Genomic DNA, 25,695 nt, shown 5'->3' with positions numbered 1-25,695 from the left:
AATGTTGGGGGGCTTGGGTATTGTATGTTTTTTTTTACAGGCAAAATAACTGTATTTCTTGGGGCATGCCCCGCAAAGGGCCCTGTTCAGGGCTGGTAAGGTAAAAGAGCTTTGAACTGTAGTAATTTAGAATAGGGTAGGGCATTTTTTTATTTTGGGGGGCTTTGTTATTTTATTAGGGGGCTTAGAGTAGGTGTAATTAGTTTAAAATTGTTGTAATATTTTTATTATGTTTGTAAATATTTTTTTATTTTTTGTAACTTAGTTCTTTTTTATTTTTTGTACTTTAGCTAGTTTATTTAATTGTATTTATTTGTAGCAATTGTATTTAATTAATTTATTGATAGTGTAGTGTTAGGTTAATTGTAGGTAGTTTATTTAATTAATTTATTTATAGTCTAGCGTTAGGTTTATTTGTAACTTAGGTTAGGATTTCTTTTACAGGTAAATTTGTAATTATTTTAACTAGTTTAGCTATTAAATAGTTCTTAACTATTTAATAGCTATTGTACCTGGTTAAAATAAATACAAAGTTACCTGCAAAATAAATATAAATCCTAAAATAGCTATAATATAAATATAATTTATATTGTAGCTATATTAGGATTTATTTTACAGGTAAGTATTTAGCTTTAAATAGGAATAATTTATTTAATAAGAGTTAATTTATTTCGTTAGATTTAAATTATATTTAACTTAGGGGGGTGTTAGTGTTAGACTTAGCTTTAGGGGTTAATACATTTATTAGAATAGCGGTGAGCTCCGGTCGGCAGATTAGGGGTTAATAATTGAAGTTAGGTGTCGGCGATGTTAGGGAGGGCAGATTAGGGGTTAATACTATTTATTATAGGGTTAGTGAGGCGGATTAGGAGTTAATAACTTTATTATAGTAGCGCTCAGGTCCGCTCGGCAGATTAGGGGTTAATAAGTGTAGGCAGGTGGAGGAGACGTTGTGGGGGGCAGATTAGGGGTTAATAAATATAATATAGGGGTCGGCGGTGTTAGGGGCAGCAGATTAGGGGTACATAGGGATAATGTAGCTGGCGGTGGCGGCGTGCGGACGGCAGATTAGGGGTTAATAAGTGTAGGTAGCTGGCGGCGACGTTGTGGGGGCAGATTAGGGGTTAATAAATATAATACAGGGGTCGGCGGTGTTAGGGGCAGCAGATTAGGGGTACATAAGGATAACGTAGGTGGCGGTCGGCAGATTAGGGGTTAAAAAAATTTAATCGAGTGGCGGCGATGTGGGGGGACCTCGGTTTAGGGGTACATAGGTAGTTTATGGGTGTTAGTGTACTTTAGAGTACAGTAGTTAAGAGCTTTATGAACCGGCGTTAGCCCAGAAAGCTCTTAACTACTGACTTTTTTCCTGCGGCTGGAGTTTTGTCGTTAGATGTCTAACGCTCACTTCAGAAACGACTCTAAATACCGGAGTTAGGAAGATCCCATTGAAAAGATAGGATACGCAAATGACGTAAGGGGATCTGCGGTATGGAAAAGTCGCGGCTGAAAAGTGAGCGTTAGACCCTATTTTGAGTGACTCTAAATACCGGCGGTAGCCTAAAACCAGCGTTAGGAGCCTTTAACGCTGGTTTTCACGGCTACCGCCAAACTCCAAATCTAGGTCTAAGAGTATTAAAATATATGACTTTATTTAGAATTTTATATTACTTTGGTCTTATGATTTTTAAGCCCCGCCCCTGCCCACCACATTTCAAATGTTTGCCATGGGGGGGTCCCTCTTTTGAAATGTTGGGAGGTATGAGAATCTGTTTACTCCATGTTCTGTCCTTAAGAGACTAGTCATTATATACCCCCTTTTCTGTCCTAGGGGAGCCAGAATCTGTTTATCCCCTTTTCTGCCCTAGGTAGGGATCTAGCTGGCCTAGCCAAATATATACCCCTGGTCCCAGGGCATGGGTGGTTTTAGTTCGGCCCATAATATGCTAGACCTAGTGGTGCTAATTACTGCCGTAAAATAACCCAATAGTATCAAATTGCAGAAATGAACTTTACTTGTATTATTGAAGTGGTTTTAAAAAGGTACAGGCAAATGTGCAAACAGATATACAGAGTATTTTTAAAAAACAAACAAAAAACATCTGCTTCTTTAACTTTCTGCCCAATTACAGTAAAGAAAACTGTCATGGACCCAAAACCGGAGTGACCTCAAATATTTGAAGCTCAGATTTAAAAAGGGACATTAAGTAATTATTTTCCTTTGTTGTATTTAAAATGTAGTATTATAGGTGTATGTATGTATATATATATATATATATATATATATATATATATATATATATATATATATACACACACACACACGCACACACACACAAGCACCTAATAAGTGTTCCTTTTTTTACGAAAAGAAATGTGGACATTGTCCTTTTTGGCTAATCAGCAATATGATTACAAGATATTTGTTTTTATCCCTTTAACTGCTTATATATACATATGCATGTATAAAAAATGACTTTAATGTCCCTTTAAGTTTTATTTTTTGCCGTTTTTCCGCTGTCTGGGACAACTCGTCTGTATATTATTTATGATGATTATCATTGGTACCATTCACACAGCAAAATGATAGGCAACAAGCTTATGCACGTGCATGCACATTAAGCGATTTGCCACTGTCAAAGAACTCTTCAATATGGATGGAGAAATACGAAGAAAAAAAAAACAAAAACAAAAAAACTGTAGTGCTCAAATGAAAAAAACTTTACAGTGTTAAACATTTGAAACATTCACAATTTTTGGCTACAGATATAATATATATATATATATTTTTTTTGGGACTTGTAGTTTACTAGGCTCTAAATAAGAGACTAGTGAACTATAAATCCCAGAATCCCCTGTAGAGCACACTTCACAGTAGTTGAATCCTGAGAATCTTTAGATCTTGGAGGGAAACATAACAATGATAGAATATTTTAAGAAAAAGCAACAAGAAAGAGGCGCCAATGGTGCAGGTCAATGGAGATTTTTTGGTATAACAAACATGTGCGAACACTAGGTACTCACAATATGAGAAGGCACTCAGTTGTGCCGGTGGACACAGGCTGGGTTTTAACAGCAATCCAGCTGGCTGAACTGGGAGGCAGCTCTCTATCAGCATCCAATGGAAGGAAATCTAAAAAGTAAAAGTAGGAATAAAGGCGCCAATGGTGCAGGTAAATGGTGGTACAGGTATCACTAATAGCCCAGTGTACACAGGGTACTCACATTTATGGAAGGCACTCACTTGTACCTATAGAGACAGGCTGGATTTTAGCAGCAATCCAGCTAGCTGATCCAGGGTGAGCTGGCTGGTTCGTGGGTGTGTAGAGTGTTGGTACTCTAAAGTAGCATAGCAGGGCGGTACCATATATAACACTGAGAGTGGATTTATATAAAATAAATGAATTTATTTAAAACATATAAAAAGGTTTACCACTCAAAGAATATAATTGGTACATCAGGAATACATGCGACGCGTTTCTCAGTTAAAAACTGTTTCCTCAGGCATGTTTTTACACAGATATTTACTCCTTATATAGGGCTATGCTACTAAACAACACCCACAGCCCACCCCCAACAATTGACATGACACAGACCAATCGGTGTCCCTCATTCAAAATGTTTCCACCCCTGGGGTGATATGAGCACCTAAATACTTGGAGAGGGATGTATTTACTTGTAAAATATATAGACGCCCTTGCTACTTCTTACATTTTGTATATATGTGTGTAAATATTTCGTAGTGGCATGGTATTTTAGTGGCTGATATTTGATGGTAACTAATGTTCGTCAATACTGTGTTCTAATTGGATGTCCCAGCCGTCAATCATCATGTGTTTAGTCGGACCTGTGCTACATCCAATTAGAACACAGTATTGACGGCTAAACAGACGAATCAGAAGCAAGTAGCACAGGTCCGACTAAACACATGATGATTGACGGCTGGGACATCCAATTAGAACACAGTATTGACGAACATTAGTTACCATCAAATATCAGCCACTAAAATACCATGCCACTACGAAATATTTACACACATATATACAAAATGTAAGAAGTAGCAAGGGCGTCTATATATTTTACAAGTAAATACATCCCTCTCCAAGTATTTAGGTGCTCATATCACCCCAGGGGTGGAAACATTTTGAATGAGGGACACCGATTGGTCTGTGTCATGTCAATTGTTGGGGGTGGGCTGTGGGTGTTGTTTAGTAGCATAGCCCTATATAAGGAGTAAATATCTGTGTAAAAACATGCCTGAGGAAACAGTTTTTAACTGAGAAACGCGTCGCATGTATTCCTGATGTACCAATTATATTCTTTGAGTGGTAAACCTTTTTATATGTTTTAAATAAATTCATTTATTTTATATAAATCCACTCTCAGTGTTATATATGGTACCGCCCTGCTATGCTACTTTAGAGTACCAACACTCTACACACCCACGAACCAGCCAGCTCACCCTGGATCAGCTAGCTGGATTGCTGCTAAAATCCAGCCTGTCTCTATAGGTACAAGTGAGTGCCTTCCATAAATGTGAGTACCCTGTGTACACTGGGCTATTAGTGATACCTGTACCACCATTTACCTGCACCATTGGCGCCTCTATTCCTACTTTTACTTTAATGATAGAATATTTACCGAAAGGAACATTAAACACAAAAAATAATAATAATAATCCATAATGCATCTGAAAGCGCACAATTTAAAACGTAAATATGAAAGAAAGGGTTAAATCAAATATGTTTATATTGATATTTAAATTAACATATTTGTCCACAACTCATCCCTAGGGGCAGATTGCACAACGTCCAAAGTTCCTGACAGAAAAGGGACATATATCCCACCAGAATACAAAACATCTGCACAGGAACATCTGTTTTACACAAAACAGAAGGTTTTTTTTCCAGATGTTCACTTTTAGATGACTGGTATAAATACATAAAGCACAAACGCATGTATACATATACAGAATATATATATATACATACATTAATATGTGTGTGTGTGTGTGTGTGTGTGTGTGTGTGTGTGTGTATGTATGTATAAACACTCTAGCAAAAATAGACACCTATTGATAAATTTCAGCAGATAACCTTTCATAAACCAAAGTAATACATTGTAAGCTGTGTAGTCCATTTTATCTGTGGTTCTGGATTTGCAATGCATTCTGGTCACGTGCAGTCATGGCTTTGCTTTAGTTCAGCCCTTACAATGCATTCTAGTTGCTGTAGTTCAGAACTTCCTTTGGCTTGTGATTCTGTTGCATTCTGGTTAATGTACCCCAGATCATACTTTGGTTCTAAACTTGTAATATATTCTGGTCCCTTTAGACTTTATATGTCTATGGCTCGAGATTAGCAATGCATTCTGGTCCCAGTGGTATTAATCCATGTTAGGGTCCACATTTTGAATGCAGACTGGTACCTGTAACAATAAATTTGTTTGTTTATTTGCAGTGTATTTCTGTTATTTAAATCTCAGTCTCTGTTCTGGATTTGTAGTACATTCCAATACCTGTAGCATTGGTTCCTTAGTTCATAAAACTGCAACATGTTTTTGGTATGTTGAGTTTATTTCAATATGATTCTCTTTCCACAAGAATCACCAAACATAGGCATAAAAATATAAATACTTTTAAAACTATAAAATATAAATTAGATTTATTTTCTTCTACTGTGTTCTTTGTGATGATAACATCCTCTCACAATCTTGACATGACTCTTCTTTTGGGAGAATCCCTGAGAATAGAACACCCCCTCTCAATCTTAAAATAGTCAACATTTCATGGAGTTCCACCACTTGGCAAAAATAATCTATTTTAAACAACATCTTCTTCTTTCCCATCAGTCTCCCACCCATCTTCTGAATCATAATCTTCATCTTCACTTCCACCTGCCCATCTTTCCTCCTCATGTACCCTCTCTTGTTCTACGTTTTCTTCTTCTTGTCTTTTATCATCATCATCATCTTCTTCAATTTTCTCTTTCTCCATCTCCTCTCGTTCTGACTTTAGACTTACACTTAGTACAAAGATCTGTAACACTCCATACATGGAGGTCAATTGGAGAAGGTACTCTTGGGCCAGCCAGAGAAGTAAATACATGCCGTATGTAGTGGCTACAAAGATGCCAATACCATGAATCCAGAGTTTTAGGGCTCCTTGTATCCCAAAAACATCCAGAGTCACCTGAAATATTGGAGAGAATAGCCATAGACAAACACGGATACAGGAGTCTATAATATGATGGACCAAGTTGATGCAGATCTGGAAGTGTTGAGCATTGATATTAGGAGGAGGAGAATATTTAGTATCTTCATCTTTCCTGCTGAAATGGAGGACAGATTGAAAAGAGGGTAGAGTGGGCAGTGGAATATGGGGCAAAGACCAACGTTTGGGCTTTGGGGGAGGGTTTTGAGGATCAGAGGGAGAACTTGATTTGGAACGGAGAATCTTTGAGAAGATGGCCGGAGGTGAGGGCCAGTGAAAGGACCTTTGGAAGAACATCTGCATTGGGGGAAGAAAAAAAAAAGGAAAGCCATCAATAAATATCTAGAGAGAAAGACATAAAATAAAAGAGAACATCAATTTTGATTCACACAAAAAAAAAAATGGAGTGCACCAGAATGTGGAAGGGTATAGTAAGAAGTGTGGAAGAAAGAATAGTGAAAAAAAAAAATCAAGGGGAGAAAAGAGGAGTATTTGTTCACTAGAACAAGAAAAATCAAGGAATTATAGATTTTTTTTAATGACATTATTATTTAATCAGATTTAAAAGGAAAACTAGCAAAGCAGTAAATCAGTAGAAAAAATAAAAATAAAACATGAAACCCAAATTATTGCTTTCATGATTCAGATAAAGAATACCATTTTAAACAACTTTCCAATTTACTTCTCCTATCTAATTTGCTTAATTCTCTTTCCAGCTGGCCAGCCTAGCAAGTTAGTTCACTTGCTAGGCTGGCCAGCTGTAAATATTTGATTGGACCTTGTAGACTTTCATCCATCTGCCGTTTCTTTCGACTAGAGCAATATTGGGGAGATTGCTATATCAACGGAGCCACATTGAGGAGCAGCATTTGATGACAATAAGACCCCTTTGGAACGGGTACATTCATAGTTACTTAAGGTAACCCACAGCCTGATATACTGCACCGGTAACCCGACCGAGCCATTGGTTTAATACATTGGATACGTGTGAGGATACACGTCACGGCCTGAACTAACGGCCGATATCGGAGACGCCGGAAAACTGTTTGTAAAGGTAGAGAGCACGGTCGGGGAAAAAAAAACAAACTTTCAGATTCTGGTGAGTGTTAAAAGGTTATTTTGGGGCTTGCAGACTTCATTCATAATCTCCCTAAACAGACATGTGAATTGGAGAGACATTGTAAAAGTAACATTATAACAAATTGAAAGGATACTGTTTCAGCTTATAAACGGACTTAAAAGGCCTTAATTAACAAAGCTACAATATTGTATACAATTTTCTAAAAAAAGACCAACTATACGCTTTTTCCTTAAGACTTTGGGATTCATTGGACATTGATTACGGTAAATACACATTGAATATTAATTTAAATGTGTGTACAAATTGGATGTTATAATTTTAATATATTAATTTGAAAAGGTGCACCCTAGTAATTTAGTATATATATATATATATATATATATATATATATATATATATATATATATATATATATATATATATATTATACATTTAAAAATAAACTATTAATATTTTAAATCTTAGTATATTCTAAGTTAATTAAATTTAAGGCCACAACTATTAGGTAGAGCTTTTTATGCGCACTCAGATATTTGGTATTTAACTTTCTTTTAGTGTGAATAGTGGGAAAATCACACATTGTGAGTTGCAGAAACTACCTATTTAGGGTATTCTATTTGTTATCTATAGGTTAGATACTAAACAGAAATATGATTTAGAAATAACATGTAATTTTAAACAACTTTTCCAATTGACTTCTATTCTCTAATTGTCTTCATTCTCTTGGTATCCTTTGTTGAAAAGCATATCAAAATAGGTTCAGTAGCTGCTGATTGGTGGTTGCACATAGATGCCTTGTGTGTTTGGCTCACCCAAGTTCATTGCTATTTCTTCAACAGAGGATACCAAGAGAATGAAGCAAATTAACCCCTTAATGACAACTGACGTACTAGGTACGTCACGCATTAACAAGCAGTTAATGAGAATAGGCGTAACTGGTACGTCAGTTGTCTAACAGAGTGCTGGAAGCGATCGCGATCGCTTCCAGCAGCTCTGAGGGTATTGCAGTGATGCCTCGATATGGAGGCATCCTGCAATACCCCTTTACAAGCCTCTGATGCAGAGAGAGCCACTCTGTGGCCCTCTACACCGGAGCGTCGTTGGTGGGAGCAAAGCAGGGAGGCTGGTGGGAGGCCTGAAATGGGCCTATGATCATGTGGAGGGGGGCGGGATCGGAGGCGGGAGTGCCCGGGGGCTCTACACAGAAAAATTGAATTAAAAAAATTGTGAGAAAAGGGGGGGGGGATTTTAATTGATAAAGCAATCGAAGGGTTCTGGGGGGGGGGAGATGGTTACACTACAGAAAAGGGCAAAAAAATTAAAGCATTTTTTTTTTTTTCTAAACTGGGTACTGGTGGCAGACAGCTGCCAGTACCCAAGATGGCGCCCATTAGGCTAGAGGGAGAGGGTTAGAGAACTGTTTGATGGGGGATCCGTGAGATTGGGGGCTAAGGGAGGATTCTACACAGCAGCATATGTAAATATGCTATAAAAAAACTTATTTTAGTACTGGCAGACTTTATGCGAGTACTTAAGATGGCGGGAACAACTGTGGGGTGGGGGAGGGAAGAGAGCCGTTTGGGAGGGATCAGGGGGTCTGATGTTTCAGGTGGGAGGCTGATATCTACACTTAAGCTAAAAATTAACCCTGCGAACTCCATACAAGCTACCTAATTAATTAACCCCTTTACTGCTAGCCATAATACACGTGTCATGCGCAGCGGCATTTATCGGCCTTCTAATTATCAAAAAGCAACGCCAAAGCCATATAAGTTTGCTATTTCTGAACAAAGGGGATCCCAGAGAAGCATTTACAACCATTTGTGCCATAATTGCACAAGCTGTTTGTAAATAATTTCAGTGAGAAACCTAAAGTTTGTGAAAAAGGAAACTTTTTTTTTTTTTTTTTATCGCATTTGGCGGTGAATTGATAGCATGAAATATACCAAAATGGGCCTAGATCAATACTTTGGGTTGTCTACTACACTAAAGCCAAAATTAACCCTACAAGTTCCCTAATTAACCCCTGCACTGCTGGGCATAATACACGTGTGGTGCGCAGCAGTATTTAGCAGCCTTCTAATTACCAAAAAGCAACGCCAAAGCCATATATGTCTGAACAAAGGGGATCCCAGAGAAGCATTTACAACCATTTGTGCTATAATTGCACAAGCTGTTTGTAAATTATTTCAGTAAGAAACCTAAAATTGTGAAAAATGTAAAGTTTTTTTTATTTGAACGTATTTGGCGGTGAAATGGTGGCATGAAATATACCAAAATGGGCCTAGAGCAATACTTTGGGTTGTTTACTACACTAAAGCTAAAATTACCCCAAAAAGCTCCCTAATTAACCCCTTCACTGCTGGGCATAATACACATATGTGCGCAGTGGCATTTAGCGGCCTTCTAATTACCAAAAAGCAATGCCAAAGCCATATAAGTCTGCTATTTCTGAACAAAGGGCATCCCAGAGAAGAATTTACAACCATTTATGCCATAATTGAACAAGCTGTTTGTAAATAATTTCAGTGAGAAACCGAAAGTTTGTGAAAAACTTTGTGAAAAAGTAAACGATTTTTTGTTTTTGATCGCATTTGGCGGCGAAATGGTGGCATGAAATATACCAAAATGGGCCTAGATCAATACTTTGGGATGTCATATATATATATATATATATATATATATATATACATACACACGTCAAGGGATATTCAGAGATTCCTGAAAGATATCAGTGTCCCAACGTAACTAGCGCTAATTTTGAAAAAAAGTGGTTTAGAAATAGCAAAGTGCTACTTGTACTTATTGCCCTATAACTTGCAAAAAAAGCAAAGAACATGTAAACATTGGGTATTTCTAAACTCAGGACAAAATTTAGAAACTATTTAGCATGGGTGTTTTTTTGGTGGTTGCAGATGTGTAACAGATTTTGTGGCTAAAAGTTAGAAAAAGTGTTTTTTTTTCCCATTATTTCCTCATATTTTATAAAAAAAATTATAGTAAATTATAAGATATGATGAAAATAATGGTATCTTTAGAAAGTCCATTTAATGGCGAGAAAAACGATATATAATATGTGTGGGTAAAGTAAATGAGTAAGAGGAAAATTACAGCTAAACACAAACACCGCAGAAATGTAAAAATAGCCTTGGTCCCAAACGGACAGAAAATGGAAAAGTACTGTTGTCATTAAGGGGTTAAATAATAAAAATGATTTGGAATGTTGTTTATAATTGAATTATTTTTCTGAATCATGGAGGTGGGGAAAGCTGCTAATGTTTTTCTTATTAAAAGGAAACAGAAACACCTAGTAATTGCAAGACATTTCTGTTTTGATGCTGTAAAACTACATTACCAGCCACATCCTTTTCATTTTTATTGTTTTTCAAAAGCAAGACTCCAATCACCATTTGACCTTATTTGGAAAATCCAATCAGGGCTTTAGTCTAGTGCACTGGTTTTCAAACCTGTCCTCAGGCCTCTCTAACAGATTGTGAGGATATCTGAACTAGAGTACAGGTGAAATAATCAGGAGAGAGAGACACAGAGAGAGAGAGAGACACACAGAGAGAGAAATAAAGACAGAGAAACAGTGTGTGAAAAAAAAGGAATATATATATATATATATATATATATATATATATACACACACATATACATACACACAGTATCTCACAAAATAGTACACCCCTCATATTTTTGTAAATATTGTATGATATCTTTTCATGTGACAACACTGAAGAAATGACACTTTGCTACAATGTAAGTAGTGAGTGTACAGCCTGTATAACAGTGTAAATTTGCTGCCCCCTCAAAATAACTCAACACACAGCCATTAATGTCTAAACCGTTGGCAACAAAAGCGAGTACACCCCTAAGTGGAAACGTCCAAATTGGGCCCAATTAGCCATTTTCCCTCCCTGGTGACATGTGACCCGTTAGTGTTACAAGGTCTCAGGTGTGAATGGGTAGCAGGTGTGTTACATTTGGGTGTTATCGCTCTCACACTCTCTCATACTGGTCACTGGAAGTTCAACATGGCACCTCATGGTAAAGAACTCTGAGGATCTGAAAAAAAGAATTGTTGCTCTATATAAAGATGGCCTAGGCTATAAGAAGATTGCCAAGGCCCTGAAACGGAGCGGCACCACAGTGGGCAAGACCATACAGTGGTTTCACATGACAGGTTCCACTCAGAAAAGGCCTCACCATGGTCAACCAAAGAAGTTGAGTGCACGTGCTCAGCATCATATCCAGAGGTTGTCTTTATGAAATAGACGTATGAGTGCTGCCAGCATTGCTGCAGAGGTTGAAGGGATTGGGGGTCAGCCTGTAAGTCCTCAGACCATACGCCACACACTGCATCAAATTGGTCTGCATGGCTGTCGTCTCAGAAAGAAGCCTCTTCTAAAGATACACAAGAAAGCCCACAAACAGTTTGCTGAAGACAAGCAGACTAAGGACATGGATTACTGGAACCATGTCCTGTGGTCCGATGAGACCAAGATAAACTTATTTGGTTCAGATGGTGTCAAGCGTGTGTGGCGACAACCAGGTGAGGAGTACAAAGACAAGTGTTTCTTGTGTACAGTGAAGCATGGTGGTAGGAGTGTCATGGTCTGGGCCTGCATAAGTGCTGCTGGCACTGGGGAGTTACAGTTCATTGAGGGAACCATGAATGCCAACATGTACTGTGACATACTGAAGCAGAGCATGATCCCCTCCCTTCGGAGACCGGCCCGCAGGGCAGTATTCCAACATGATAACATCCACCAGCTCAGTGATGTTGTCATGAAGTGGAAGAGGACTCCTTCTTAGATTCTTGCACCTGGGCCCTGTGGTTTCTAGTTACGCCTCTGGTCTTAGTCACAGTTTTTTGTAACTATCATCTCATCTATCTTTCTCCACTCTTCAATCTTTCTTTTTACCCCCTCCCTTCTCTCTCTGAATCTCTCTAATCTCTTCACTCTTTATTTACGCTATCATTTCCTGCACTTTCCCTTTTCCAATCTCTCTCTGCCAATGTTTACCCTCTCCGAAGTAACAGTCTAAGGACTGATGGGGTCCTTATAGCCCTAGAGGAATCCATATCCTTTCCCTTTCATGGATATATAATATTTGTAGACATTCACTCACTAACTTTCACTCGCCACTGTTAAAATTTCCACTCGCCAATGGCTGTGGAAATTTTGAGAGATATATATATATATAATTTTTTTTAATTATTTTATTTAAATTATGTAACTTTTACACTGTGTATAAAAAAAAAAATGCATAAATGTAAACCTCCCACTCCGTATAGGGTGTGTTAACCCCGAAGCGAACAGTACAGCTGTGAAAAAGCCGGCAACATACACTGATATATTAAAAGTTACCACTTGTCGCACGTTACAAGAATACGTAAGCTCCAAGATGGAGGTGCCTAGGATGAAAATGTGTAGCGTCATTAACCAACACCTGGTAAGGGTTAAAATAAAAAAAGGTTTTGAAGAGAGCAGCAGGCACAGTAAAAAAAAAATAGTAGAATTGAGAGTAGCGACCATTATGTTGAAATTGTGCCCAGCAGTTTAATGACCCTTTAAGGCAGCGGTCAACTAATCTGTTTAAAATTTAGGAGCCAGTAACATATTTAGATATTGGTATTTGTATATAGATATATGGAGCAAAAAAACAAAATGTATGAATCAGACTTGGAGTATAAATCTGGGAGCCAGTGGTTCCCAGGCACCTGGGTTTGTCAAGCCCTGCTTTAAAGTGAAGGGCCATTTAGATGAAGTAGTGCCCGGTTTTTAATAAACCTATTAAAAACAAGGGCACTTTAATTCATCAAAATTGGCAGTTCACTGTTTTCTTCAAAAACTTACCTTTTAATCCTTGCAGCAGCTCCAGCGATTCCCCCGGCTGTTGGAAGCCACTGCAGACGTCAGAAATGACGAATCAGGCTTCGTCATTTTGGACCCGCGAAGACAGCTTGTGACGAGCGGAGGAAATGCTGGAGCGGCTGCCAGGATTAAAAGGTAAGTTTTTGAAGAAAACAGTGAAATGTCAATTTTGATGAATTAAAGTGCCCTTGTTTTTAATAGGTTTATTAAAAACCGGACACTAATTAATCAAAATGGACCTTCACTTTAAGGAGTTTCAAAAGTGTGATAAGAAAATTGTGTCATATTCTTTTTGCACTACTGTGTTTTACCCCTAAAATATGGTTTCTCCACTCCTCAATGAGGCAGAAGTGAACCCTTTTAAGCACAAAGGGCTAGATTACAAATTGAGCGATATTTTAATGTGCACCCAATAAAGGGGCAAATTTGTCAGTTTACAGGCGCACCTGGCTGGTTAATGCTCCTGCGAATTCGCTGGAGCACTTTGCACAATTAACTAGAGGTCAGATCTCTGGTTAATTAAAAAAAAGTTGCCCCAATTGCCCCCAAATAAAGTGTTCAGTTCCTTTACATAAATAAAAAATATGACTTTTTTTTTTTTTTTTTTAAATAAAACACTGCACAAAGCAGTTATAAGGGGTTAAAGGGTTAAAAAAAAAAAGGGGCTGGAGGGGTGTTAAAAAAACGGCACTGAAAGTGCCTTTACAAAGAGGTGAATGGGGGACTGTGATTTTACTATAAATACACACACACACACACACACACACAGGTATATATAAAATGACGAGAAGAAAACAGCGCATCCACGAATCACAGCAGCGTTTATTGTTCAGGTAAATGACACACACAAATTGCACACTTACAAGATGACAGCAGTATATGAGCGGTTGTGCCCTCTGGCTCGTTACATCTAGCCTGTAGTGGATCCCAGCGGAATCACCTCGGACGCCGACCAGCAGCACCAGGACACCCACTTCCTGTCACGTAAGGCAGACAGCAACTTTAACTTAATGGAACAGCTGTCCTAAAACTCTCAGGTAAGTATTAGTCACCCTACGCGTTTCCTCTGCTCACAGGCAGACTTCTTCAGGGGTTATATAAGAAATACAAACTAACAAACTACCCGTAGGACAGGACTGCTATATATACTCACACCTAACTCATTTCCCATCAGGAAGGGATTACCTTTTTACCACATATCTCATAATATAATAGTATCAGACAGGATACTTAGATTAAATGGGCACTAAGGATAAAAAGGCTCATACATATACAACATAATTAATATATCATATCTAAAATGGTATTAATTGTAACTATTAAACATATAGTTTTCTATATCAGTCTAAAATCATAAATATTTAAGTCCATAACTATATTAAAATTCCATATTATTAAAATGGATTATTAAATAGACTATACTTATAAAACAATGGGAATAACAGCAATAATTTAAAAAGCTGGGTATATCAGCAATGGTTCAAAAACTTAATATCGTAAAGTGCACAACATATTCAAAGTGTTACATAAATTCATCCCAAAATATCCTAAAACTTTAACTAAATATTGCCAGCACTACAAATATATATATATATATATATATATATATATATATATATATATATATATATATATATATATTCTTCTTATATAAACCTTTAATTTCTATTTAAATTTACCTGTAAAAAGGGTGTGGAGTTATAAATTTAAAAGATAGATTACAGGCATTCTTTAACTCATGAATGCTTGGAGGTCAATGTCAATATTCAGACCTTTAGGTTCCAAACATTCTAAACGGTGGATCCATTTGGTTTCACACTTCCTAAGCAGCAGAAGTCTCCTATTAGGACATGGTCCAGGTTTAATCTGTTCCAGAATCCTAATCTTTAAATCACTAAAATCCCTATTGTGCACATAATTAAAATGGTTAGATACACTATGCTTGTCATATCCTGATTTAATATTCTCCACGTGTTCATACCATCTCCTTTTTATACATCTTTTTGTACGACCAACATATTTTCCCACATTTGTGTGTGTATATATATATATATATATATATATATATATATACACACATACAAAAAACCCAGCACTCACTAGCAGATTCACAGCAATGTTTAAAAGCAAAACTGGGGGAAGTCAGTTACATTTGGCGCCAAAGGATCAAGCCCAGGACCACAACAAGGTCTCCCCCTTCCTGGGACCCTAACCAGCACCCACACAATGCATACTTCCAAACAAACCAACTGGGAACCTCCCAGGGTGACACAGGCTTTTGTAACCTCCCCTATGTAAATACAAAGCACAGGAATGGACCGCACTCACAGACTGGACTGGGTACACATCCTAAGCCACTGTTAACTCCACAGCCCTGAACACTGACAGACAGCTGCAAAGTTCCCAGCAACCCAGGCAGTTAACCCCCGAGCAACCTGGGTGTCAGGTCCGCAGGGGAGCATTACAATCATTAACACAAAACACCCAGCACTCACTAGCAGATTCACAGCAATGTTTAAAAGCAAAACTGGGGGAAGTCAGTTACATTTGGCGCCAAAGGATCAAGCCTAGGACCACGACAAGGTCTCCCCCTTCCTGGGACCCTAACCAGCACCCACACAATGCATACTTCCAAACAAACCAACTGGGAACCTCCCAGGGTGACACAGGCTTTTGTAACCTCCCCTATGTAAATACAAAACACAGGAATGGACCGCACTCACAGACTGGACTGGGTACACATCCTAAGCCACTGTTAACTCCACAGCCCTGAACACTGACAGACAGCTGCAAAGTTCCCAGCAACCCAAGCAGTTAACCCCCGAGCAACCTGGCGCCAAATCCTTTGGAGCCAAATGTAACTGACTTCCCCTAGTTTTGCTTTTAAACATTGCTGTGAATCTGCTAGTGGGTGCTGGTTTTTTGTGTTTTGTGTTAATGATTGTACAGGGAGTGCAGAATTATTAGGCAAATGAGTATTTTGACCACATCATCCTCTTTATGCATGTTGTCTTACTCCAAGCTGTATAGGCTCGAAAGCCTACTACCAATTAAGCATATTAGGTGATGTGCATCTCTGTAATGAGAAGGGGTGTGGTCTAATGACATCAACACCCTATATCAGGTGTGCATAATTATTAGGCAACTTCCTTTCCTTTGGCAAAATGGGTCAAAAGAAGGACTTGACAGGCTCAGAAAAGTAAAAAATAGTGAGATATCTTGCAGAGGGATGCAGCACTCTTAAAATTGCAAAGCTTCTGAAGCGTGATCATCGAACAATCAAGCGTTTCATTCAAAATAGTCAACAGGGTCGCAAGAAGCGTGTGGAAAAACCAAGGCGCAAAATAACTGCCCATGAACTGAGAAAAGTCAAGCGTGCAGCTGCCAAGATGCCACTTGCCACCAGTTTGGCCATATTTCAGAGCTGCAACATCACTGGAGTGCCCAAAAGCACAAGGTGTGCAATACTCAGAGACATGGCCAAGGTAAGAAAGGCTGAAAGACGACCACCACTGAACAAGACACACAAGCTGAAACGTCAAGACTGGGCCAAGAAATATCTCAAGACTGATTTTTCTAAGGTTTTATGGACTGATGAAATGAGAGTGAGTCTTGATGGGCCAGATGGATGGGCCCGTGGCTGGATTGGTAAAGGGCAGAGAGCTCCAGTCTGACTCAGACGCCAGCAAGGTGGAGGTGGAGTACTGGTTTGGGCTGGTATCATCAAAGATGAGCTTGTGGGGCCTTTTCGGGTTGAGGATGGAGTCAAGCTCAACTCCCAGTCCTACTGCCAGTTTCTGGAAGACACCTTCTTCAAGCAGTGGTACAGGAAGAAGTCTGCATCCTTCAAGAAAAACATGATTTTCATGCAGGACAATGCTCCATCACACGCGTCCAAGTACTCCACAGCGTGGCTGGCAAGAAAGGGTATAAAAGAAGAAAATCTAATGACATGGCCTCCTTGTTCACCTGATCTGAACCCCATTGAGAACCTGTGGTCCATCATCAAATGTGAGATTTACAAGGAGGGAAAACAGTACACCTCTCTGAACAGTGTCTGGGAGGCTGTGGTTGCTGCTGCACGCAATGTTGATGGTGAACAGATCAAAACACTGACAGAATCCATGGATGGCAGGCTTTTGAGTGTCCTTGCAAAGAAAGGTGGCTATATTGGTCACTGATTTGTTTTTGTTTTGTTTTTGAATGTCAGAAATGTATATTTGTGAATGTTGAGATGTTATATTGGTTTCACTGGTAAAAATAAATAATTGAAATGGGTATATATTTGTTTTTGTTAAGTTGCCTAATAATTATGCACAGTAATAGTCACCTGCACACACAGATATCCCCCTAAAATAGCTAAAACTAAAAACAAACTAAAAACTACTTCAAAAAATATTCAGCTTTGATATTAATGAGTTTTTTGGGTTCATTGAGAACATGGTTGTTGTTCAATAATAAAATTAATCCTCAAAAATACAACTTGCCTAATAATTCTGCACTCCCTGTAATGCTCCCCTGCGGACCTGACACCCAGGTTGCTCGGGGGTTAACTGCCTGGGTTGCTGGGAACTTTGCAGCTGTCTGTCAGTGTTCAGGGCTGTGGAGTTAACAGTGGCTTAGGATGTGTGTCCAGTCTGTGAGTGCGGTCCATTCCTGTGTTTATATATATATATATATATATATATATATATATATATATATATATATATATATATATATATATATATACACACACACACACACAGGTAAACACATAATTATATGTATATATTCATATATATTTTTATTTTGCTGCCCAATGCTGCGCGAATTGCCCCCTGTGCTGCGCTAGGTACTTTGCCATGTCTTACGGCATGAGAACAAAGCTCCCATTGGAGCCTTTGGAAGCGCACTCTCATGAGCACAAGGCTTCCAGGCAATGCGAACGCGACCTTAACTTGTGATACCAGCGCACATTTGCGTGCGCTGGTATTGCTGAGTGGAACACAAATATTGAACTTGCGAAAGCGCAATTTTGAGCTCCCCCCATAATCTAGGCCAAAATTAGAGTCAGCTGCAGAGCAACAGTGCACTACTGAGAGCTAGCTGAACGCATTAGGTGAGCCAATGACAAGAAGCATATATGTTCAGTCACCAATTAGCAGCTAGTTCCAAGTACCTTCAATGCTGCTCCAGAGCCTAGGTATGCTTTTCAACAAAGGATACTAAAAGAATTAAACGGACATGAAACCCAATTTTTTTCTTTCATGGATTCAGATAGGGCAAACATTTTTAATCAACCAATTTACTAAATGTAGCCACCAATTAGCAAGCACTACCCAGGGTGCTGAAACAAAAATGGGCCAGATTCTAAGCTTAGATTCCTGCTTTTTCAAATAAAAATACCAAGAGAATGAAGAAAAATTGATAATAGGAGTAAATTAGAAAGTTGCTTAAAATTGCTGCTGTATCTGAATTGTTAAAGAAAAAAAAATTGGGTTTAGTGTCCCTTTAAGCAAATTAGATAATAAAAGTAAATTGGAAATTACTGTAACATTTCATATTCTCTCTGAAAGCATGAGAGTTTAATGTTGTCATGTCTGAACAAATTTTGCACATTTTTAAAGGGACACTGAACCCAAATTTTTTCTTTTGTGATTCAGATAGAGCATGACATTTTAAGCAACTTTCTAATTTACTCCTATTATCAAATGTTCTTCATTCTCTTGGTATCTTTATTTGAAATGCAAGAATGTAAGTTTAGATGCCGGCCCATTTTTGGTGAACAACCTAGGTTGTCCTTGCTGATTGGTGGATAAATTCATCCACCAATAAAAAAGTGCTGTCCAGAGTTCTGAATAAAAAAAAAATTAAAAAAAAAGCTTAGATGCCTTCTTTTTCAAATAAAGATAGCAAAAGAATGAATAATAATTGATAATAGAACTAAATTAGAAAGTTGCTTAAAATTGCATGCTCTATCTGAATCACGAAATAAAAAAATTTGGGTTCAGTGTCCCTTTAACTCAAACAGGGATCTCTTTGAAGTGGATTGCTGGTGGTTTGAGTCCACAATAACTTCTAAATTATGTAAATTATGACATCAAAATAAAGTATTAAGCAATTAAGTAATGTACACTCCTTTGTATACAGTCTACAGTTTGTAGGTGAGAAACGGGAGGGAAGGTATGACTGAAACAGTGACACATTAGGGAAGTGTATTCTAAAGAAGCTTATAAGATATAATTACACAGTGATTAACTTAAATGTAATTTGAGAAAGTATGTGAATGCAGAAATGCCCGAGATCAGCACATGACTCTTCTGTAAGGAACACTGAACTCAAATGTAAATTCCCCATAAAGGACCAGGTTACGAGTGGAGTGCAAATTAGCGCTTCTGCTCGAGCATTAACTGCGCTAGAAGTAAGCTTTTTGCACTTGTGCTCATACTAAGAGTTCGAAGTATACTGTTTTCGGTCTCACGCTAACCCAACAAGTGCAAAAAGCCGAAGTTATAATATCACGCGTATTACGCCATAGAAGTCAATAGAGCAAAAAAGCGTGTGTGTGTGTGGTGGGGGGGAACAACACCACACTCTCGCACAAACAAGCGCATATTCTCATGTGTGCTAACTCAACATGAAAATATTAATATTTCACATTCCAACGTTCTTCAAATAACAGAATATGTTCTATGTATTCATAAATAAATATTTCTACATATATCTGATGGTATTTTGGTAAAATATATCTATATCTATCTATATCTCTATAGATATATACAGATATTTGTATAAATATCTATTTATAAATACCTAGAATATATTCTGTTATGTTCAGAACATTGGCATGCAAAATATTTACACTAAATACATAGTTGAAACCTTTATTACAAATTAATATTGCATAAATATCCTTTAACATGTTTTCATCTACTTATATATGCCTATTGTCATTGGTTCGTTCGATGTGTTCAGCTAGCTCCCAGTGGTGCTTTGTTGCTCCTTCAACAAAGGATACAGAGAGAACATAGTAAATTTGCTAAAATAAGAACATTGGAAAATTGTTTAAAATTGTGTAGTCTGAATCATGAAAGAAAAATGTTGGGTTTCGTATCCCTTTTTCTAGCGGAAGCCTCTTTTAAAAAGGGAGATTCTTTTCTTTACAATGAGGTGCCACATGGAGATATAGATATAGATATATATGTGTATGATGTTGGCTGGGAAGTTCAGAGTATTTATTCTAAACTGGTTGTCTAAGGGTTAAGAAACTGCCATATCAACTGCCATAGAGAGAGAGTCAGATTTCCCCATATGCGAAAGAGCAAATTCTTTACCTTTAAATAAGGGGTCATATGTCCCTCTAGGTTGCAACTAAGGTCTGTGCTTTTTTTTTTGCTTCTTATGCCAACAAAAAAATGTGTGCAGACATGTAAAGCTGTGGGGCGGGGAAGCGTTTTGCCCCTTCTTGCCTTCCCCCCCTCTTTGGGATTCCCAATTGTATACGTGAGGAAATAAAATGAATATTAGATGCAGAGGGTTTGTTTTCTTGCAAAAATATTATTTAACCTATTTGTTTTAGCTCTTATTGGCAGCCCAATTGTTAAAGGGACAGTAAAGTCAACATTAAACTGTCATGATTCAGATAGAGCATGCAATTTTAAACGACTTTCCAATTTACGGTACTTCTGTTTTCAAATTTGCTTCGTTTTCTTGGTATCTTTTATTGAAGAGTAAAACTAGGTAGGTTTATAAGAGCTCAGGGGTGTGCACATGTCTTTAATACTCTATGGCAGCAGTGTTTTGCAACATTGTATAACAAAGCTACAAATAATGTTGCAAAACACTGCTGCCATAGAGTACTAAAGACACGTACGTGCACACTCCTGAGCTCTTAAAGGGACATGAAACCCATTTTTTCTTCTTCCATGATTTAGAAAGAGCATACAATTATAAACAACTTTCTAATTTACTTCTATTATCTAATTTGCTTCATTCTCTAGATATGCTTTTCAGCAAAGAATATCAAGATATGCTTAGTAGCTGCTGATTGGTAGCTGCACATAGATGCCTCCTGTGATTGGCTCACCATGTGCATTGCTATTTCTTAATTAAAGGATATCTAAAGATTGAAGCAAATTAGATAATAGAAGTAAATTGGAATGTTGTTTATTATATTCTCTCTTAATCATTAAATAATTTTTTGGGGTATAGTGTTCCTTTAAGAGCATACCCAGTTTTACTCTTCCATAAAAGATACTAAGAGAACAAAGCAAATTGGAAAGTTGTTTAAAATTGCCTGCGCTATCTGAATCATGACAGTTTAATTTTTAATTTACTGTCCCTTTAAAGTCTGCTGTTTCACTTTCAAAGTAGAAAATAAACTTTCATTTATCATATGTGACATATCTGAACAATCTAGATTAGGGCAGCTTTTTTCCTAATCTTGCTTCCATTGATATAGCAAAAGTCCAAAAAATGTTCAAAAGATTAAACTAATGTATTGCAAATATCTTGTCCTTGAGAATTTCCTGCTATTTTAGTGTATTTTTCTTATTGTTCTAAAAATAAAAAAACTGCTGGAATCTGACCTTCCAAAGATGAACTCCTGTTTTTGTAGTGAAACGTATGTGGTCTAAAGCAGACATTTTAGCTTTAGACTGAAGGTTATATAGATTGCCTGTTGCTGGTATACCAATTCTGTTTGCCGTTTAGGAAATTCATTTAATTCACAGAAGGACATTCCAGCCAAAATTGGAATCCACATGGATGTATTTCAGTTTTGAATAGAAACGTTTTGTAATATACATATATTAGCAAAAATGCTTCTAATAAAGGCTATAGCTGTTTCAAATGTGTATTTAAAGAGACAGTCTACCATAGAATTGTTATTGTTTTAAAAGATAGATATTCCCTTTATTACCCATTCCCCAGTTTGGCATAACCAACACAGTTATAATAATATACTTTTTACATCTGTGATTACCTTGTATCTAAGCATCTGCAGACTGCCCCCTTATGCAGTGCTTTTGACAGACATGCAGTTTAGTCAATCAGTGCAGACGCTTGAATATCTCCATGGGAGTGAGCACAATGTTCTCTATATGACACACATGAACTAGTACTGTCTAACTGTAAAAAACTTTCAAAATGCTCTGAGCTAAGAGGCGGTTTTCAACGGTTTAGAAATCAGTTTGAGCCTAGCTAGGCTTAGCTTTTCAAAAATACCTCCAAGGGACCAAAGCAAATTTAATGATAAAAGTAAATTGGAAAGTTGTTTAAAATTGCGTGCCCTATCTGAATCATGAAAGTTTTTTTTTTTAACTTGACTGTCCCTTTAAGTATGCACCGTGCACCAGCATTTTACACACAGCACTTGCTGAGAGAGTCTAAGGGGTTTGTACCATCTGGTAATGACTCAATCTGTTAATAGCTGACATGATACCAGCCCCACTGGCACTCTGAGCAGCTGCAGTATATAAAATGCAAGTGAATATCTAGCAATGCTTCACATGCATGTGCAGAATTAACACTAAAACAATAACTTTACTAGAAGCATTTTGGCCAATACATGTATACTGCAAATATATTTCTATCCAAAGATGTAATTCATCTATGTGTATTTAAATTTTGACCGGAAAGACCCTTTAGATACAAGCCTCACCTATTATAATATTGTTATGTAAATGTATTGCTACACAAGACTTGTGTATTATTGCTTCTTTAACAATATTGAGGATTCATTTATTGTTATATTCAAATGTCATGTAGTATTGTCCTAAACAACAAAATAAATCTTAATGGGATAGTAAAAACCAATCCCTTTATTTATCATTCCTAGGTTTTGCATAACCAGGACTGTCATATTAAAAGGGACACTGAACCCAATTTTTTTCTTTCATGATTCAGATAGAAAGTTGTTTAAAATTGCCTGCTCTAATTTACTCCTATTATCAAATTGTATTCATTCTCTTGGTATTTTTATTTGAAAAGCAAGAATGTAAGTTTAGATGCCGGCCCATTTTTGGTGAACAACCTGGGTTGTTCTTGCTGATTGGTGGATAAATTCTCCCACCAATAAACAAGTGCTGTCCAGAGGTCTGAACAAAAAATTGGCTGGCTCCTAAGCTTAGATGCCTTCTTAATAGGAGTAAATTAGAAAGTTGCTTAAAATTGCATGCTCTATCTCAGTGTTTTTCAACCAGTGTGCCGTGGCACACTAGTGTGCCGTGAGAGATCCTCAGGTGTGCCACGGCAGACTGACAACAGTGGATGGTGGTGTGCCACAGGATTTTTTAATGTAAAAAAGTGTGCCACGGCAAAAAAAAGGTTAAAAATCACTGCTCTATCTGAATCACAAAAGAAAAAATGTGGGTTCAGTGTCCCTTTAATTTAATATACTTTTTACCTCTATAATTACCTAAGCTTCTGCTGACTGCCTCCTTATCTCAGATCTTTTGACAGATTTGCATTTCAGGCAATTAGTGCTGACTCGTAAATAACTTCACGTACATGAGCACAATGTTATCTATATGAAACACATGAACTAATACCCTCTAGCTGTGAAAAACTGTCAAATGCATTCAGATAAGAGGTGGCCTTAAAGGGCTTAGAAATTAGCATATGAGCCTACCTAGGTTTAGCTTTCAACTAAGAATACCAAGAGAACAAAGCAAATTTGATGATAAAAGTAAATTAGAAAGTTGTTTAAAATGACATATCCTATCAGAATCATGAAAGTTTAATTTGGACTTTACTTCTCCTGAATCTACCTTGTCTCAGTGCTGCAGATACAATCCACATGACAAACTGCCTCACACCCCTTTTTTCTCACCCTTCATATTGTAGATTGTAAGCTCTTTGGTACAGGGTCTCTCTTGGTCTGTATTCATGTCTTTATTTGGGCTGTGTTATGTATCTGTATTTATTTATTGCCATGAACCAATGTTATTGTTTAACCCTATTCATCATGTACCCAGTAGGCAGGTGAATTATTCGATATTGGGATATTCATTTGACAAACAAATACTGAATATGGCCGCGGGTATCAACATTTGGCTATTTTTGGCACAGGATATATTACGGTTAAAGAGCAACACACAACTATCTGGATTTGCACATTTATTTGTGTGTTGCAGTTTAACACTAATATATCCAGCGCCAAAAATAGCAGAAAGCTGCTACCTGCTGCCATATTTGGCATTCGTTTGTCAAATAACGAATAATGCACCTGCCTAGTTAGCAATACAGAATTTAGCACCAATTTACTAATTATTTCTTACAATAAAAATGTTCCCAATTGTTCAGTGCTAAACAACATTTTACCCAAACATGATAACTAGATGTGCAAAATTTAGTTATTCAGGATTTGTTGCTCAAATGAATCACAAATATAGCTGCAATCATTGTTACAGCACTGAATATATTAGAATAAAAAGTGTAAAACATAAATCTCTGTGTTTGGGCAGATATTTGTATATTGCATTTTTACTCCCTAACAAATCTGGTGCAGGAACAAACTGAATGCTGCAAACCGCAGCTATAGTCGTGATTTGTTTGAGCAACAAATTGCAAATAATGACATTGTGCAGGTCTAGTTACCATTTCTTTGTAAACGTTTGTTTAGCACTGAACAATTTTTATTAATTAAGTAAATTTATTTGTAAAGTGCTGCCCAATTCCATATCGGTACATGTCTAATAATAACTATAACAATATCATAAAGACATCAACCAGGGTTGTAACAAATAATAGTATTCATTTATGAGGCTTTTATAATTTGTTATGCAGCTGTTAAGCCCAACAGATCCTCTCTTTCAATAATTACATCGCATTTTTAAAGGGTATAATTAACAGAATTAGTAACCAACTGTCACGTGCAGTATATTTATGAATGAAACGCGTTGAATTTTACCTTTTTTTGTTTACTTAGACTTTTTTACTTTCTTTTTCAGTTTCTCGGTCTCCTGTGTCGATCACACGTTTATTTATGGATCTTTTTCTCGTCTCCGTGCAGCTCTTCTTCGCTTAAGGTGACGCAATCCCACGTTCAAATCATTTTGTGTTTTAAATATCTGCAAACTTTTTGAATTCACAAACTTTACTTTTGCTCTTCTTTGTTCCTTCTCTCTCTCCCTTTATTTTTCTTCTTTTTCATTCCTTTATTTTTCTTCTTTGTTCTTTCATCTTCCCTCCTTTCTCCTCTTTCTTGGATTTTTCAATGTTCTTTTCCTTTTACCCCCCAAAAAACAGTAAGGGTTTAAAGGTGCGGCCTGTCTTCCTCCTCTCTCCTCCTCTGTGATATCCCTTCTGCCTCATACCCGGAATTCCAAAAGGGTGCAGCTGCTACGGATAGCCAGATGGGACAACCCTCTCTCTCTCTCCTCTAGACAAAGGCTCATGTTTCTCCCCTCTCCGCCCATCTATTGACCCTTTCTGGATATACTGGTTTTGTACTCATGACACAGGAAGTTACAAATTGCAGTGACCAGTTGATTATCACAATAAAGCAGTGGTTTCTGACTATTATCTGGCAAGCACAG

At 37.4% G+C, this 25,695-nt stretch overlaps 1 protein-coding gene across 1 annotated transcript; it reads right to left on the bottom strand.

Moving 5' to 3' along the window:
* Nucleotides 1-4,731: 4,731 nt before the first annotated feature.
* On the bottom strand, nt 4,732-25,488 carry C7H6orf47 (chromosome 7 C6orf47 homolog). Its single transcript, XM_053689153.1, has 2 exons — nt 25,068-25,488; nt 4,732-6,508 (listed from the first exon to the last, which is right to left on the bottom strand). Exon 2 carries the CDS (start codon nt 6,506-6,508, stop codon nt 5,822-5,824), a length of 687 nt encoding a protein of 228 aa, XP_053545128.1. The 5' UTR covers nt 25,068-25,488; the 3' UTR covers nt 4,732-5,821.
* Nucleotides 25,489-25,695: the final 207 nt, after the last annotated feature.

Source organism: Bombina bombina, chromosome 7, assembly GCF_027579735.1.
Source record: "Bombina bombina isolate aBomBom1 chromosome 7, aBomBom1.pri, whole genome shotgun sequence".
Classification (NCBI taxonomy): Eukaryota; Metazoa; Chordata; class Amphibia; order Anura; family Bombinatoridae; genus Bombina; species Bombina bombina.
Note: the sequence above shows the minus strand (reverse complement) of the source record. Positions and strands in the feature narration are given on the sequence as shown.